Here is a 19,053-nt window from a genome sequence, read left to right as displayed (position 1 = left end):
ATCCAGTGGGCTTCCATGGCTGCATGTGGATTTGAACTCTGATCTCCAGAGTCATAGTCAAACCACTACACCACACTGGGTCACAAAGTATGATTACTAGTTCTGTTTTTAAAAACTCTAATCTCTTGGTATATCTCTTAGTATATTAGCTTACTCCCCTGATAAAAATACCCTTGTACAGAGTCTGCATGTTCATTTTGCATGTTTTATTTTCTACTTATAAAAATAAAAAGCAGTGCATCAAGACAATTGCTATTATAATGTCCATTTTCATCTGTCTTTACCCACATTAGAAAGTTCCTACCATTAATTTCAGTTCGTGATGCATTTCAGTCCTCCATTACTGGAGATGGAGAGCTAAATGTCTTTAATATCCCTTTCTGGGATCAACTGATTTTTGTAGGACCTTAGGGGTTCATGTCTCAGAGTTAACATAAAATCCCTCCACCTAGATTCTTACTGGGTTTTTTTTTAATTACAACTATTATAATTTTAGACTTTTGAAATTGGAAAACTGATGTGTTGGTGGGGAGAGAAATCCAACTCTGCCTTTAATTCTTGGTTCTATTCTTTTCTTTAAAAAAAAAAAAAAAGGGTTTTCCAGCTGTCTAGTTTAGGAGCAAGGCACACTCAAAGCAGACTCAGTCACATCTGTGATTCTTGCCCTACCTTATTGGCATCCCCATAGGTTATGTTATCCCTTACAGCAGGGTAATAGAGAAACTACACTTTCTTTGAACCGTGAACCTTCTACCCTTGTCCTCCATCTGAGCTTTCACCATGGGACCTGACCAAGGCCTCCCATCGTGCCCCACAGTCTTTGTTCGGCAGACACCTGCCCTCTTCAAGACTGACAAGGGAGCCCCACTGGGTGATTTCATGCCAGCTGACACACACAAGCCAAATCCAGCAGCTGAAATTCAGGAGTAGGCAGCCGGTATATGGGACTTTGGCAGCTACCAAAATCCACACTAAGCTGGGGAGCAAGTGTGTAAAACAAGGAACCCCTGTTGTGTTTGGTTCTGTTGGCTTTACTTTGATTCTGCTTGAATTGTTTTGTGTTGCAGAAAGGATAGTTGTGTGGTAGCTGCCTCTTCATGGGTTCTTTGTATGCATCTCATCCCCCACACCCATATCCGCCAATATGCCAAATAGGGGGCTGGAGGGTGAGGAGCATTTGCAGTAACAAAAGACCTGTGCTGACTTTGTCTCGGGGAGCAGCCAGTCTTTTGTGCTGTGCAGCTGCAGTTACACTGAAGACGAAGGAAACTACTGCGCTGTCTGGAGAGGACTGGGAACAGTGCTGGATAGTCAGATCCATGACACAATAGGTCTGATATAATCACCCAGGGATTTCTGTGTTATTAAAACACTCTTGACTACAACCCTTCTTGTTTATATTAGCTTGCCTTGATGGTCACATAGTCATTGTCCGTGCACCCTCTTTAAAACTTGTAAAATAAGTGAATAAAAGATCCACTTCTAGGCTGGGTAGCTGGAAGAGTTGATTAAATTGACATGCACACCTTTGGCCCACATCTCCTGGAGTCATCTGGCTCACAGACAACTGTGAGGTAATCTGCCTTCATCCACCCACACAACCAACAAATTGTGGTTTCCCACCATTTTGATCTTGTTAGCTTCCATTGAGAGCTGATCTCACAAACTGAGAGCTCTGTGAGATCCACGTTCCATTGTGATAATACCAGATGACATGCTCATGATGCCCATGTGATCCTGTGATGTGATAGGCTATAAGCAAGCCTCAACCACAAGTGGGCGCGGATGATGACCTGAATGCACATGCAATGCCCTCTAAACTCTGTCAGCAGCACATATACTAAAATTGGAATAATATAATAGAGATCTAATCCACCCACATTTCCCCCTGCTTATCTCTTGCAACATTCCACATTGCAAGTGATGGTGACTGTAGGACTATCAACTGGCTGTAAAATTTGTCCTTAGAATTATCAGCTCATGCCACAAACCACAAAAACTATTAACTGTCTTTATTAAGTCCTGTACACACTTTGTCTACTTCTCATATTTCTGATCTAGTGTGTATACAACCAATGTAAAAATACAGGAAGTTGCAGTTTGGATATGAATATATAATGTTGGCGAGCCAGGGTAGTGTAGTTTCAGCACCTGGTTATGATTCTGGAGACCAGAGTTTGATTCCCTGCTCAGCCATGAAAACCTACTGGATGACCTTTGGAAAGTCACATTCTCTCAGCCTCAAAAGAAGGCAAAGATAAACAGTGTCTGAACAAATTTTACCAAGTAAACGCTTAGATAGGTTCATCTTAGCATCACCATAAGCTGGAAACGACTTGAAGGCATGTAACCACAATATAATGTTGAGGTAGCGCAACTCTTGACTTCGTTTCACAGAAAGAGTTTTAGTTCAAATTCTGCCTGTTACTGTTCTCAAAGGGTAACTTACTTTTACCTAACAGATTTGCCACTAAATTTCAAATTCCCATGGTGGCTGTTCCATATAGTTGTTGTTTCTTGATCACTTGAACCACACAGGATTGTTACTTTAGATTTGTTTTGAACAGATCCAGCACAATTGGTTGCTTTGTCAGCGCATCGCTGTGAATGTTTGTACATATACTTGGAACTATATTAGAGATTTATATCCTGTCTTTCAGTAAAATTGCCAAGGGAAGTTTGTTTTTTTCAAACTTAAAAAAAAGAATATGCAAATATATATGTATTTTAGAGTCTGCCCTTCTTCATATGGATACTGATTTCACATTTCTGGCTTAGGTATGTGATCAGGCACATCCTGTTCCCTTGATTATTTAGTGTCCCCCATGTCCCCTGCTTCAGTCATTATTTTGTACCTGGTGTTGGTTTGTGAATCCTACAGCTCATTTTGCAAATGTCAAGTCCCCTCACCCTTGATGTAGATGGTGTTTGCTATGAAACCTCTTCCACACATGGGTTCAAGTTTACTTTCTCACTTGTTTCCACTCTCAGGCATAAAGGTACCCCGGGCCAAAGAGTGAAAGCAGTTGTTATACAAACAGAGTTTGTGAGTTCACAGATCTCTCTTCCTGTTTTTCTCGAAACAAGATAAGACAAAAGGGGAAAGCCATTTTGTGCATTGATGATGAACGTTGTGGCCAAGGCCAACCTAATTTTCCAGAGTGTCATCAACATTATGATCTGAGCCAAGTGTCCCATATCTGTCTCTCGGGGTAACCTTTTCCCACACACATGAGAATGGAATCCCCTTTATATTCTCCCTGCCTCCCATCCCCATTTGCAGACCAGGTCAGCATTCTCTGAAGATGTCAGCCACAGATGCTGTCGAAACGTCAGGAAGAAACTCTTCTAGAACATGGCCACATAGCCCGAAAAACCCACAAAAAACTAATTAATCATCAGTTTGCCCAAACATACATGTGTCCATTCTGTCCAGGCACATGTGATCTGTATTGTAGATGCAACAGGATTCCTGTGCCTTGGTTCATACCAGAAATGAAAACAGGTATACAGCTTCTCACATATAGCATGAACACATATTCTGTGATATATGCTATCGCCCCTTGAGAAGCAACCTGAAGCATCTAAGATGGAAAGTGAAGTGCTGCACCATATTGCACCAGCATCAGTAATACAAATGGTCCCTCACCTGCTAGTAGTGCATCACTGGTGCCCAGATCCAAAATTAGATCTCTATTATATTATTCCAATTTTAGTATATGTGCTGCTGAATTAGATGTGGCTGCACCTCTCCCTCCCACCCATGAACTCCAACCCTAGAAAGATGTAGTGTTGCATCTGCCCACCACCCTCTCATTCACCCAAGAAGAGCACAGTCACTCACCAGAAAAACTAGGAGGAGATGGAAGTGACATCAGACATGGTTCCTGCTCCTATCAGTGACAGGCTCTGTTGTATGGAGCTGGCTACTTACTGAATGCCTTGGCTCACCAGAAGGTGCATGAGAGATATTGTAAATCATTTGTGTTGCAACACAGGCAGTTTTCCCAGTGAGTTGTTTCACAGGGACTGATTCCAAGGACTCACAGAACCAGAGCCTCCAGAGAGCCACAGGCTCTCTATTCAGCAAAGCTGGTCACTAGCAGTAGAAATTGCAGCTGTCATAGCATCCACTCTGTTCTTTGGGTACACTGTGTGAGTATGTGGACATTATCACACATGGGGGCGGGTTGCAGCTCACATCCGCAGTCACTCCTGTTCTAGCAATGCAAAGCGTGATGTTTAACCAAGAATCCAGAGTCACCCTCTCTAGCAATTCGGATTGAGGTTAAAACGTCATGTTTTCAACCCTGTTCTTTCTGTTGTCCTTCAAATGAGGGGAAGAGAAGTCAGTTCGTTCCAAGAGTCACTGATGTGGACTCAAGCAAAGGGATGAGTGCACATGTATCCACACCAGAACATTGTGAGGGTAACATTCGAATCAGCCCCCTGCCTGCTCGTGGGGCTCGGATGCTTTCTCCTCCCAGCCCCCTCCTTAGCTGTCATCCTTCATCGTGTCTAAGAAGGCAGGGGATGATGGGAGGTGCTGGGGGTTTTGCTGGGTCCAGGATCAGGATCAGGAGCAGTCAGGGGATGATGGATAGGTGGCTGTGGGTTGCTGTGGGGGATATGGATGCGGGCATCAGGGTGATGGTTAGGTGGAGTGGGGTGAGTGGGTGCAGGAGCAGTCAGGGATGATTTGGTTAGGTGTTTCAGGATGTATATTGGTTATTATGGAGGCAATGGGGGTCTAGGAGAAGAGGGATGATGGGATTGGTGGGGGTGAGGAGTGGGCAGATCGGGGTCTGGGGATGCAGGATGCATGTGATTGGGATCGGTGTTGTCAGAGGAGGATGGAATGAAGAAGGGAGGTGAATTGACGGAGCGGACGCGGTGCCAGGGGAGTGGTATCGGAGAGGTTTCACACCAGACCAATCGCAGTGCAACAAGGCGCAGGAGCGAATTCTCTGAAGCCACTTTTTTTTTCCGTTTTAACCAAATGAGGGTGACTTCAGAAACGTGTGAAGCAATTCCCAAGGGCTCTTATAGAATAATGGGTCTGATAAAACATCTTTTTGAGGTTAAACCGCATCTTTGGAGTGCAATCACTCGGAATTTTTTGTGGCTGAACTGAGCTTCAAACATCAAGTCCGTGGTATACTCTGTGTCTGCTGCGCATGCTCAAGTCGACTTCCCTAGCTTGAATTCTGCTATGAAGCATGGGCAGTTTCCAGATCGGAAAGGACCCTGCTGGAAGTGGAAATCTCCTCCCTGCTGCCTTAACTTTACCACCTAAGGGGCTCTGCACTCTTAATCTGCTCACTGAACTGCATTGGTCCTTCTCAGAAGATTGATTTATTTGTTATTTAGTTATTTATCCCGCCCATCGCCCTAATGGCTTCGATAGCAGCTTAAATTATTATTTTTAATCAGACAGTTCCTGCCCCAGCGTATCATCTAAGAGCACAACACAAAAGGAGACGGATGGTGGTGGGAAAGGGGATGAGGTCCGGGGTTCTTCTCTCCCTCTGATCTGGACCAAGGCAGATGGACTAGAGGAGGCTCTTCTCCTTCATTTAGCCCTGTGGACTGGGCCTGCCTGTCAACACCTTCCGCAGGCAGAAGAGACATTTATGGGGAGGAAGTCTCTTCTTCCAGGCTGGCCCTGGTGGACTCGGCCACCTATTCTCTCCTCCAGGCCGAAGGATGAAGTTATGGAGGGAGGAGCCTCTTTTCAGGCTAGCCCCTGATGGAGCGGGGCCAGCCTATTCACTCCTCCCTCCCAGCTGAAGATGACAAGTTATGTAGGGAGGAGCCTCTATCTCAGGCTAGCCCTGTGGAGCTGGCCAGCCATTCTCTCCCTCCGGGGCCGAAGGACATTTATGGAGGGGAGGAGCTCTATCTTCAGGCTAGCCCCTGATGGATCTGGGCCACCTATTCCTCCCCCCAGGCCGAAGGATGACAGTTATGGAGGGAGGACCTCTATCTCAGGCTAGCCCTGATGGAGCTGGGCCGCCATGTCACTCCCTCCAGGCCGAAAGATGACAATTATGAGGGAGGCCTCTTCTTCAGGCTAGCCCCTGATGGAGCTGGGCCAGCCTTCACTCCTCCCAGGCCGAAGGTGTTGGGGTATCTGTTTGTTGTAACTCAGAAGTCTGTTTTCCATCATTCCTTTAATGGTCATCACAGAAGTCCTCTAAATCATATAACCCAATCCTGATTGGTGCATGTTTGCAGCTACGCTATCTGGGCCAACCTGTCATGGGACAGCTGAACAATCTCCCCACTTCATACCTCTATAAGTTAAATTATCCACAGTATGTAGAAATATCTGTAGCACCTTTGAGAAATGAGGAAAGAGTTAGCACATGGGTTTTGTAGACTTAATTCTACTTCCTCAGATGCATCTGAGAAGCAAACTTAAATCTAGAAAGCATCTGCCAACTTCTTTCTTGTTATCTCAAGGTACAAAGAGCTCCTAGCAAAACTGATTCTAAAGACGAAGACAATTACGGTATATCTTTGAATTAGACCCAAGTGTTCACAGAGGACACCTAAGACTTGTGAAATATGGTTACAGACTTTTGATGTATTGGCTGAGCACTCGGGCAATTGATTCCACCTCATTCAAGTTTTCAGTCAAATGTGCAGCTGGTCCTGTAAGGCAGAGATTAATAGAGTTAGATAATGCTCATTAACCCTTGTGTCAAGATTCTCCCAAATAAAAGCCAAACTGGGCTTCTGGAAGCAATGGCGGTTACTGTCTCTCGTATTCAAGGCTTGGAATTAGGCAAAACAATGATACGTACACTGTGGTCACATGTGATTTACTATGGTTCTGTTTACTGTGGACATTAGATGCATTATTGGAAAATTATAAGCTGCACTTTTTGGCCAGTGTTGGGGGCTGGTTTGTCCTGAAAGCAATGTGTAGGCTAATGTGGTTTGCCGCAGTTAGTTGTTTTCACACATAGCACCAACAGAAATTGTTTATCTGTTGGCTGCACAGTTAGCTCTTCTTAGCTCCCACCTGTGACGGGTACCCGTTAAGCCTAGGATTTAGCATCGTTAAAACGTGTAGTGATCTGTGCCAGGGGGAAGCAATAGAATAAGTCATCATAGCAATACAGAAACATGCTTCAGTTTGACAGAGAGCCTGTACAGATAGGCAAAAATAAAGTGCTGCGGGTCACTTTGGAGGTAGGATGTTTAAATGAGTGCGTGTCTAAGAGGCCAGAGAGCCATACCAAGCCACATCAGTCCTGAGGCTGGAGGGCACTTTGGTTCAGTCTGGCCTCTTAGAGCATGCATCATTTAAACAGCAGTACTCCAAAGTGAACCGAAGCAGTTTTATTTAACTGCCTGAACAGGCCCAGAGCCACTAACCGTGAAGCTCCTTTAATCTTTACATTATTTGCCCAGACTCCTTTTCTTCCTTATCTTCTGACTGACAGGTTATTTTTTAGAGACATCACCATTGGGAGGATGGTGAAGGAGGGGAGAAATCAGACTTCAGTGGTTGGGTTGGAACTTGCAGCAGAAAGTTTTCAATAACCATACAATGAAGCTATGGGTGGGAAAGGAGAATTCTGCTCTAGCAGACTCTGCTGTAGTGTCTAACCTACAGCTGAGCAAAGGCTAATTTGTGCATGGTCAGCCCAATTTTTGGTAGTCTGACTATTGTCTGGATAATTCAATTATTCAAAATTGCCAGTTTGAACTTTTTTTTTAAGTCACTATATAGGCAGGCTTGTGATGAAAGACAAAATGGTGTTTTGTATTTGTAATGATATTTCAGATTATTTGCAGGAATCTTGATGCAGTCCAAAGTGGAATTAAAACTACATCACTTAGGGCAGGTAGGCAACTTTTTGAGCCGGGGGCCGGGTTGCTGTCTCAGACAACTGGGGGGGCCGAAGCCAAAAAATAAAAATAAATATTTATTAAAATAAATAAAATAAATAAATAAACCGGGACAAAATGTAGGACAAATTTCAACAGGTGGACACTTTTTAAAAAAGTGGAGACACGCAAAAAAAATTGCGATTTTTTAAAAAAATGTTAATAAATGCATGTTCTGAGGCGTCATAGACAATTGCCCCCTGCCCTGCGCGCGAGAGGCCAAGGCCCGGTGGCACGGCGGCAGGACCGGGCCGTCCCAAGGCCTTGCCGGGCCGCATTCGGCCCGCGGGCCACAGGTTGCCTACCCCTGACTTAGGGTCATCACCTTATATGAAGGGCATATGTTTGGGGGCAGATTGTTTTTCCTTTCCACTTTGTTATTGTTGGTATTGTGTGCCTTCAAGTCATTTCCAATTCATGGTGACTCTAAGGTGTTTATCATGGGGTGTTTCCTGGCAGTTTCTTCAGAGGGGCTTGCCATTGCCATCTTTGAGGCTGAGAGAGTGTGACTTACCCAGTACACCAATGGGCTTACATCCAAGCCAGGATCGAATCCTGGTCTCCGAGAGTATTAGTCTGCCACTGTTAAATATTATAATTAAATAAAACCTAGAAATGGCAAAAAATTCTTTCTTTCTTTCTTTCTTCTTTCTTTCTTTCAGGAGAGTCTTTGTGTATCCACTGAAACATTCAAGATAATTGCTCCCCTAGTTTGTTTCGGTCTTATATCCATGCTGTCAGCTTCATCTCAGCTTTATTGATGCCCCTCCAATCAATCAGTCTCTCGTAATCAATTTTTGTTCTTTCTCTCTTATGGCAGGCAGCGGTGGCATTGAGCTAGTAGATTGCAGAAGTATTGTCTGAACTTTCATTGAAAACTGTACTCAGGTAAGCCTGGGAATAAGAAGGAGCGTGTTTTTAGGTGAAGAGGAATGCTAATCACAGAGAACCAGCCTCATGTTAAACCTGTGTGGGCCTTCTTGTGTTTTCGGCTGTGTACTTGCGTATTTATGCCCACCTTCTTCTGTTCTGAAACTGAAGGTAGAATATGTAGGGTTTTGCAGGCAGTCCACCTAGCATTGGTCGACCAGCTTAACTGCATGTTTTTTATATCAGTGCTTTCAGACCATACCTGGACAATATTGGCAGAAAGATGGTTCATTGTAATGGGGGCAGGATACTACCAGCCAGGGATGGCAGAGGGTGCCACAGAGAGGGCAAAATGAGAGTATCAAGAATTCTCCAACATCCAATTAAATCCTTTCAGTCCCCAAACTTCTAAATTGCAGTAATTTAAACTTCAGTGACATTTGGAAATACAGTTTAAGCATCCCCTCCTCCAGAAAGGAAGGACAGACACAGGGGTTTCCCACTTGGCAGATAAAACGGATTAGATTGGTGCAATTCTGATTTGTATGTTCGATTTTTTCCATCGTTTTCCATTACGAAAGGGCATTACCTGATTCATTTAGATTCTGTTTTCGTTTCCATTTATTTTAATACGCTTTATTTAAAGCGGATTAACTGCTCCCCGTTCCCATTTGTGTCTGCAAGCTGTCAATTCAAGCGCCTAGGCTCGACATCACAAGTCTGTGGGTGTTTTTTTGGGGGGGGGGCAGCCAAGAATTGGCTGCATCCGAGGCTCTTCTGTTGGTCTCCCCAGACTAGAAGGAGCCTCTATTCATCTCTTCTGTGTCTCCCCATAAAACTGCCAAACTCAGTGCAGGGAACCTGGGATAAGGGTAGTTTATTATGGCACCAGCATCCTGGCAGAGGAGGATAAATGTCTCACAAACACAACATTCCCATAATTTCTTAGTATGAGCCAGGGAAGTTAAGGGGTCTCAAACTGTATTATTTCTACAGTGGTTTGGAACTACAGTAGTTTTTTTTCGTAAAGTAAAAATTTTTAATTGATATTACTTGAGAATATAAGTAATAGAATATATATACCACACACAATATACATTCATATGCGTATATTACATGCATGCAAACACACACACGCAAATGTTGGTGTGTATATACCTATATGTTTGTGTGTGGTGTGTTAATATATAGGCATGTGTGTGTGTGAGTATTCATATATAAACAGTGTGTTTTGTCTGTCTATCTATCTATCTATCTATCTATCGATCTATCTATCTATCTAGTGTGTGTGCATGTGTTTGTTTGCCAATCGGATCAAGAAGGAGAAGGCAGCAGCTTCAGTGGGGAGAGACTCTTGGGGGAAGAGAGAAGAGAAGGCGATCCCCACCTCAGATCCGCTGCGATAGATAGATAGATAGATAGATAGATAGATAGATATCACAGAAAAACATATAGGTATCTATCTATCTATCTATCTATCTATCTATCTATCTATCTATCTATCTATCTATCTAAATAGTGTGCATGCATGTGTGTTTGCCAAATCGGATCAAGGAGGAGAAGGCAGTGGGGTTCAGTGGGTAGAGACTATGCATCCAAAGCTCAGGCTTGGCAAATCGGATCAAGGAGGAGAAGGCAGCGGGGTTCAGTGGAGAGAGACTCTTTGGGGAAGAGAGAAGAGAAAGCTTGATCCCCCCCTCAGATCCCTGGGCGTCCGGGCGTCCAGGCTCTCCTGTGTCTTCCCATAGTTCCTCTGGAAGGAGCCTCCATTCCCCCAAATCCTTTTGCCTCCCCCATTGCTCCCTGGGCTGTCTGGGGGGCGATCAAGTAGGCATGTCCTGCAAAGCTCATCTGCTGCTCAGGCGCTCAGGCAGAGGTGAAAAAAGAATAGTTTAAAATGGTGTTCAATGGCTCTCCTCACACATCGGTCTATGAATGAGGAGCAGAGGGGAGGTTGCAATCCACCAGGGGAAAGGCTATGCGAATTGAAGAAAATGGCGCTGGCGATGCAGAAAGAGAACAAAGAGGGTGACACCCCCAGGCCAGCCCCTTGAGCGCTGCTCCTCCCATCTCCAGGTTTCCGAATCAGACACCCTTTCGTTCCCATTCGCATACCGCGAATCGGACCCCAGGAGCAAAAATAATTTGCTTTATAACCTACTGTTTTTTAAACCGGTTTATAGGCATATAATTCGAATTATTTGAGATAATCCGATTCAGATTCGAATCTCTATGGGAACGATTCAGGGGCAATGCAGGTCGAATTTGGGCTTGAGTGGAAACGATACCCCCTAAATTTGCATCATGATCCGCTTTATAGGCGAATGGGAACACCTCCAGTGTCTCACTCTCTTTAATGCTTGAAATGTGGGGATTGAATGAAAATCACATTTCAAGCATTATAGGGAAGCAGAATTCATATTTAGTAAGGAAACACACTTCTGTCAGCATCCCTTTAGATTTTGCCATCCATTTCACCTGAAGAAGTTCGTGATTCTATGGTGCGCTAGGAGGCCTTCAATGCAGCTTTCCAGCAACTGAACACACTACCTTAATCCCAAACTCCCTATGGACATATCATGGCCCTCTTATTCCCCAGTGGTTGCTCTTTCTTTTCTCACAGCCAGCAACTTTTGATGCTATAAAGGAGCTGCTCATCCTACAGATAATCACCATTTTTTCACACATATCCAGGAGGTGGTTCAAACACGTGGTTTCCTGGAGCTATCAGAAGTGGCAATGCAAACTCTCTTACGGAGCAACTGCTTAACTATTGATGAGGTGAAGCTGATCCATGCTGTTCGCGAGTGGGCCCACGTTGGATCAGTGAGTGTTCATTACATGGGATGAGAGTTGGGAAAGGAAAGAGGCAGAGGTTTAAGATTCGATCCCTGGGGTTATGTTGTGAAGTTCATGATGTATGGTTGTCGTTTTAAAAGAAAAGTTATTTTATGTAATAAAAGAGTCAGGAGAGCTCATCATCAGGTCTTGAAATGAGAGGCATGTACTGACCTCTGTGTTCACTTTTTGCAGACTGTGCTGGTCTATGGCTGTAATAAAGATTCTATTCTGGGTTCACTGTTTGCAGTCTGTGCTGGTCTATGACTGTAATAAAGATATTTTTTTCTGGGTTCACTTCTTGCAGGCTGTGCTGGCTAGGCCTGTGCATGATGTGGCAGAGGCTGTTGTGCCAGGGCTGCGTCTGGCTCTCCTGTCACCAAGTGAGCTGACCACCCTGGAGGAAGAGAACAGGAAAGACCAACTGATACCGGTGAGAGAGAAAGAAAGAGAACACCAGCTTCACTAACGGCTATAAAGCTTTTGTCTGTGTTTGTGACTTTGTGTGTTCCATATTGTTTGCATAGCTTGCAGGAACCACATGTTCTCAGGAACTCCACAAAAGGCATTCCTTACTTCACAATGGTATTTCCCTCTGAACACCAGCCAGAGACAACATGAGGCTTTCAAAGCGGCAGGAGTTACACTGCTTTTCCCATACTTTGGCGGAGATATATCTCCTTAATCCCCATAATGTTTTGAAAAGGAAACAAACTATGCCTGAAAGCCTTAACTGGCTAATTTATAGCATTGTAAAAAATATAACAAGAACAGATAGATTGATGGGGACAAGAAGGAATATAAACCTTAGAATCCTTGTCTACCAGTCATGAATATGGCAGTGATCTAACCAATAATCATCACCACTCAACACTGAACCAAGAGGCACTGAAGTGGTCCTGATCTGAAAAACACAGGATGCATGGAGTCCTCTAGGTCAGAAAATCATGGCAGTGATAAATTTCTGGGTTTTCAGGTACTCCATGGAGAACAATCCTTGCTGTTCTGGCTTACCAGAACATCACATGAGCACAGGGTGGACCAGAACAGCCCAGTAGCATAATATCATCTCACCCATCTGTAATAAAACTCACTTCCTATTTTTTCTCTCTCCCTAGTATCTATATATTTTTTTGAAGTTGTGATGGAGTAAAGCCCATATGGCTGCTTTTCAAAAGTCAACTATTGTAGTATTCCTTTTTGAATGCCCTCAATGTTCTTGCTCTCCTTTGGGTTGACATGGGAATCATGTGGCCTGTGATTTGCATCATGTTCCTTGCAAGGCTGTTTTTGCCTTCTCCAGATTCCCCCCCCCCCACCATTTCCACCCACTTCCAGTTGAGTTAAGGGGGCTGTTTTGGTCCCCATTCAGTCCCCAAATGATCCCATATGCAGCAGATTAGTCAGAGACTCACTGCAGTTGTCTGCTCTTGTGTTAAACAAACTATAGACCAGCCATTGAAAGTAAAAAAAATAATAAATCGTTTTTGCTAGATTATGGTTTTGTGTTCTTCAGTACTGTATTTCTTTTTCATTATGGGGTGAGTGTTGGTTTTGGTGCGCCCCCTGGTGGGTCATGGGACAAGGAAATAGGATCCTGTGCATTGTGCCTGGTGGCCATTTCCCCAGAGCGTGGTAAGTCAAGACTATGCTTTCTTTTGGTAACAGTTGATTTTGTTATTGTACATTCCATCTGACAAACCAGTTTTGAAATAAATGAAGGAGCTTTTTTTTCTCTTTTGAATTCAAGCCATTGCTAAAACCTCAGGATTCTATAAACATTGAAGATGTGCTATAAGCAGGGTTCAGAAAGAAGCAAGACAATGAAATATGCTATGATTTTTTGTTGTGCACCTTTCCATCTTATGGCGACCCTAAGGTGACCCTATCACTGGGTTTTCTTGGCAAGATTCGTTCAGAGCGGGTTTGATAAGGGATATTAAATGTGGGAATGAAATATGGATTCAACACGCTTGTCATTGTGGAAAATACACAGTTTAGGATTTGCAGACAGTACTCCCAGCATTGACACATTGTGTACCAACATATTTGTCAGCAAAGGAAGTTTTCTGAGAGAGGAATTTCAGGGAACATTCAGACATGTGCTCACAGGGTTTCTTTCTGCAGGAAAACTGTGAGAATCTAGATAAGATTTTAAGCTCAGGAATCTGTATCACTAATGAATTGAGTAAGGCTGCCCCTAATAGGAAAAGGCTGACAGGGCTTCTGACATCCTTCCCTCCCTTTCATCTTCTATGCAAGGTAATAATTCAAACAAAGAATGCTTTTTGTGAAATTCCTAGAACAGAAATTCATGGTAAGAAAACATATTTGTTTTCTTCTTTATCCTTGGGTGTATGATAATGCAGGTGTGTTTCATGTCCTCCTATTTAACGAGGTTCTCCCACCTAATGTAACTATGGTGGCACCCATTTTATGGAATGCTGACTGTCATCTGTTTCCCCCATTCCTCTTGTGCTTACCTGGGTTTGTTTCCTTTCTCAGATTGACTCCTGCCAAGCTGTGGCTGGAAAATAATGTATTTGTTTCTGCTCCTGCCTAGGTTGAGAGTCTGGTTGAGGCCTGGAAGACACATGCCCTGTGCAAGGGACGTGGCACACGATCATCCTTGTGCCGCCGTCGGCGTGGCACACTGCCCCGAGAACACCATCGCCGCCTTGACCCTCAGCACAAGTGACATAATACCCATGAACTGAAAAAAGTACTTCTCTGCCCAAACCAATCAACTTTGGTGTTGGAACAGGCAGCTGTCGTTTGAATACCTTGCATGTGAGGGTGAACGAGGGCCTTGTTCCTTCCAAGCTGGGGCTGTATGTCACATACAGTTTTTGACCCATTTCTGTTATTGTTTCTTCTAACTCATTTCTGTCCCTGGTGGCAGGAGGCTCTTTCTTCCACAGTCAGGCCTGCTTCAGGATAAAATTCTTTCTCTGTGAAATCTGCTTATGTTTGGAACATTTGGACAGAAAGTTTGGACTGGTTGTATTAATAACCCAGAGTTCAAAGCCATGTGGTACCTGCCCTCATCCACTGTGCAGTAATTCCCCATCAAAAGGATTTCATAAAATCATAGATTTTGGAGGGGCCATTAGGTTCAGCCACCTGCTCAGTGCAGGATCTCCAACTAGAGAGCATCCCCAGCAGGCAGCTGTCCAGCCTCATTTTGAAGACATCCAGAGAAGGAGACCCCTGCTATCTCTCTAGGCAATTGGTTCTGCTGCTGAATCACTCTCACTGTCAAGAAGGTCCATCAAAATCTACCTTCCTATAACTTAACTTAATCCATCAAAATCTACCTTCCCATAACTTAAAACTATTAGACCTGATAATAGAACTGTCTGAGGCAACAGAGAATAAGCCTGCAACCTCCTCTTTGTGGCAGCCCTTGAAGTATTTAAAGAGTGCAATCATTTCATCCTTTAGTCTTATTTTTACCAATATTTCAGCTCCTTCAACCTCTCCCCATATATTTTGTTCTCTCTGCCTCTTATCATCTTCATTGCCCTTTTCTGAACCTGCTCCAACTTGTCTTTCTTAAAATGAGGTGCCCAGAACTGACACAGATGAGGTCTGACCAGCAAAGGATATAGTAGGACAATTACTTCCTTTGACTTGGAAACTATGGGGCTTGACAGACCACCCCAAAGGGGCAGCGGGACATCACCTATTTCTTAACTAGATCAGGGCCACAGCAACCTCACGCCACGGCCCCGATCTGACCTTTCAAGAGTGAAAAAGGAGCCACAAAAAGTGGCTCCTTTTTGCACCTCAGAAGGGCACCATAGCTGTGGTGGTGCAGCTATATGGTGCTCCATCATATGAGCACAGTGCATCATGACATTGTGCACCGTGTGGAGTGGCGCGTGGCATCATGTGTGTCATCTGGATGCGATGCCCTGACTCCGCCCCCAGGCTGGCCTTTCAGGCTGGTCTGTATAGGAGATGTACTTCTATTAATGCAGGATAATATAGCATTTGCCTTTTTTTGCTGCAGCATTACATTGCTGGCTTATGCTCAATTTATGATCAACAATAATCCCAAGGTACATTCCATATATATTTCTACTGAGCCAAGTATCTCCCATCCTATAGCTGTGCATTTGGTTTTTGTGGCATGAATGGATAATTTTGCACTTGTCTATGTTGAATGTTATTTTATCAGTTTCAGCCCAATTTTCTGCTTTATCATTGTCCTTTTCAAATCTGTTTCTGTCTTTCAATGTGTTAGCTATCCATCCCAGTTTTGTGTCATCTGCAAATTTAATAAGTTTTTAATAAAGTTTTGTATCATCTGCAAATTTAATTCCCTTCCACCTCATCTAAATAATTGATATAGAACAATTTTGGAGATATATCAATACTAGCAAGGCACCTACTTATTAAAACCAATGAATGCATTAGACCTTGGCTATGGGCTGTTCACACAAGGACCCGGGGCAGGTATGATGTATAGATTTGGGATGCTAACAGTCTCATGTTTTGAAGTGTCTGGGTTAGGTGAAAATCTGGAAATAGAAGCTTAATCAGAGCTCATGTGCTAAAGCTTGCACTGCCACTGTAAAGAAAAGAATTTGTCATAGAGAGTGCAGCAGCTATCAATAAATTAGCTATTATAGAAAGGCAGGGAGTTAAAGGTCTAGATGTAGTATCTGTCAGGCAATCACTTTAGGACTGCCACTCAAATGATTCTTCCAAATTACTCCCTAGTGCCACCAATATCAGAAGCTCTGAATACTCATTTATGCAGCATAAAAAGGAATGGAAAAATGAGAGGGAAAAGGGGCATGTGTGGAAGAGGAAAAATAATCAAGCAGCACCTTTGAGACTTGTATTTTAACATGAGCTTTGATCGATATCATTCTACTTCTTCAGATACACTGATGGAGTGAGATTAAAGCCATGGGTATTTAAGCACAGTAATGTAGTTGTAGGAGTGGAGTGGAATGCAATAGGATACAAAATGATGCAAATTGTCTCATGTGTGTCTTTAATATAATTGCATAATTGCATCTGAAAAAGTGGACTGACACAAATGTTCAAGCAAAAATAAAATAGTCTCAAAGGTGCTGCTAGATTTCGCCCTCTTCCCATTACCCCCTTATTATGCTGAAACAGACTAAATTGGTTATCTCTTTGAAAATTCCTTTATATGGGTTTCTCAAAGTGCAGGAACCAGGCTAGCCTTGGCACTTCCTTTGAAGAATAATGCTAACAGTTGCTCAGAAGCATATACTAATTTATTCAGATATTATAGTGAGTCTTGTGGTGGTCAGATTAGGGTAAAATTATTTTCTAATGGCCTGAGCCCTGTCTGAACTGTCTGATCTATTGGCAGGACCCTTGTACATTTTTTACATCCCATTTTGATTCATTCATTATAAATGGAAACCCAGTCTCCTCTTGGAACAACAATAATGACAATAATGTAATTATGAAATATTCAGAACAAATTAAACCAGTTAAAGGTGACCAATATGACTTGTTATGACCTTGAGTGTTTGTCAAATAAACACTTGTCTTGGACAACGTAGAAGAAACAGACCAAAGAACATATTTAATGTAAATAAATTCTCAGATGGATAGGGGGATGTGGATTTTGCCATACCAAATATGTAGCCTTCTCTTTATGCAGTGCAAGCGACGGCTTGGCTCCCTCAGTGATGAAAAGCTATTTCCCTCCAAAACCACCTATTTTCTGGCAGATTCAGTCAATAGATTGTCTCAGTAGTAGGTTGTTTCTAACCTTCAAGGACTTAAAAAAAAAAAGAATATTCTTGGAATAGTATATATGGAGAGAAGGTCTACCAATTTGGAGCCCAGTGACTCACCTATGTAAAATTGACAATAGTTCCGTTGATTTAAGGGTGAGATCTCTCAGTAGCTTTTTTCAGGTAGAGGGATGTACTGACCAGATTTGAACAAAAATAGCCTAGAAGTGACTCTGTTAGAACCATGCTGGTTTGGAGATTCTGGGAATGATAGTTCAAAAAAGTAACTTCTCTAACCTCTGTTCTTACCACATTAATTCCATTGAACACCTCTGTACCACACTAATTTTACTGAACACCTCTGTGTGGTTTGGGTGAGTCAGTTTAATGTTAGTCAAGGATTGACCGATCCTGTCAATGTGTAACCAGAACACATGACGATTTGACTGTATTCTAGCTACTGACATAGCCTGTCCTGGACTCCTACTGATTAAGTATCAGTTATCTATTCTGCTGTAGGCTCAAATGCAGACAGGTCCTGCCAGCACCATTTGTTTGGATACCTGGTTGCTAGGGAGACAGATGCTTTAGGGAGTAAACCAAACTGGAATGTCCTGAGTCATCTGCATCTAGGCATTGCAAGTATCTGCATCTCCAATGAGGGAAAAGAAAAAGAATGAGACAGACTAGCCACCCTAATGTGAGCCCTTTGGCCAATTGTGTACTAGAAATATGATCTGTGAGGTCAAACAGTTTCAGTACTGAAATAGATTAAGGGCCACACCTGAGATAAGGAAGTTTGGGCTTAGCAAATCCGGAAGGCACCAAGTTAGCAAAAGCTTATCTAAATTCACACCTGTTCTCCAACAGCTGCTCTTTTTCCTACTGATGAAAACATGGAGCTCCCCTACAGCTTTAGTTTTACACAGATGCATAACTATGATTACCCTATATACTCATGTACAAGTCAACATCATGTATAAGTTGAGGGAAGGTTTCAGGGTCAAAATCATGGATTTTGATATGACCTGAGGAAAAGTTGAGAGTAAAACTTAGAGGGCTATAATGAAGGATGAAAAGGGGGAATAGCACTTCCATCCTTCCTTCTCTTTCTCTGGACCTCTCCTGACTAAAAGCCCTTATCAGATGAGTGTGGAACTGGGGGTCTTCTGCACTGGGCGATTCGAATTCACGTTATTTCGCACAATACCATCATACCTGGGAGTCCCTCCGCATTGGCATGATTCAAATTGGCCAATCTGCATTCGTGCGAAGTGCATTCAGTGCAGAATGTTTTGTCACACCGGAGCTCAACATGAGGATTGGCCGATTCGTATCGGCCACCTCGCACATGCTCAGTGGTGCCCTGCATGGGTTGCGACCTTAAACGCTTCCGGGGTGAAAGGGGAGGTCCCGTCATGACAGCCCGGTAAACAGCTGGAGAGCCAGCTCATGCACATTAACAATCGCGATACAACGCGCCCATTACTGTTTCCTCTCTACATTCCTGCTTGGTTTTAATGTTACCATGACCTTCCCTTGCAACAAATTAGCAATGCCCGGTTCTACGTGTGTGTGTGTGTGTGTGTGAGTGTGTGAGTATGTATTCTGGGTGGGTGGAGGAGCAGTTCCAGCGGCTGTCAATCGCTCCGTTAGCAAGTGCCCACTACAAATTGAAATTGAATGCATTTTGACAGAAATCGAATGCATTCTG

At 43.4% G+C, this 19,053-nt stretch overlaps 2 protein-coding genes across 4 annotated transcripts in view; one reads left to right on the top strand and one right to left on the bottom strand.

The window, feature by feature from the left end:
• The window catches only part of DYNLT4 (dynein light chain Tctex-type 4), a 75,760-nt gene extending 71,807 nt beyond the window's left edge, over window positions 1-3,953 (bottom strand). For 2 of the 3 annotated variants that reach the window (XM_042462853.1, XM_042462852.1), the window contains exon 1: window positions 3,845-3,953. Coding sequence is in view for 1 of the 3 variants with exons in the window: in XM_042462851.1 (XP_042318785.1) it covers window positions 3,845-3,875 (31 nt within the window). In the remaining 2 variants the exon portion in view is untranslated. The remainder of the gene's footprint in view (window positions 1-3,844) is intronic. The other variant, XM_042462851.1, reaches the window with a different exon arrangement.
• BTBD19 (BTB domain containing 19) overlaps window positions 1-17,272 on the top strand; it is a 69,939-nt gene extending 52,667 nt beyond the window's left edge. Inside the window, 4 exon segments of the mRNA XM_042462862.1 lie at window positions 8,740-8,790; window positions 11,467-11,598; window positions 11,918-12,043; window positions 14,174-17,272. Coding sequence (XP_042318796.1) covers window positions 8,740-8,790; window positions 11,467-11,598; window positions 11,918-12,043; window positions 14,174-14,308 — 444 coding nt within the window. The 3' untranslated portion in view covers window positions 14,309-17,272.
• The last annotated feature ends 1,781 nt before the right edge of the window (window positions 17,273-19,053 follow it).

This window comes from Sceloporus undulatus, chromosome 4 (assembly GCF_019175285.1).
Source record: "Sceloporus undulatus isolate JIND9_A2432 ecotype Alabama chromosome 4, SceUnd_v1.1, whole genome shotgun sequence".
NCBI lineage: Eukaryota > Metazoa > Chordata > Lepidosauria > Squamata > Phrynosomatidae > Sceloporus > Sceloporus undulatus.
This window is presented reverse-complemented; position numbering and strand designations above follow the sequence as displayed.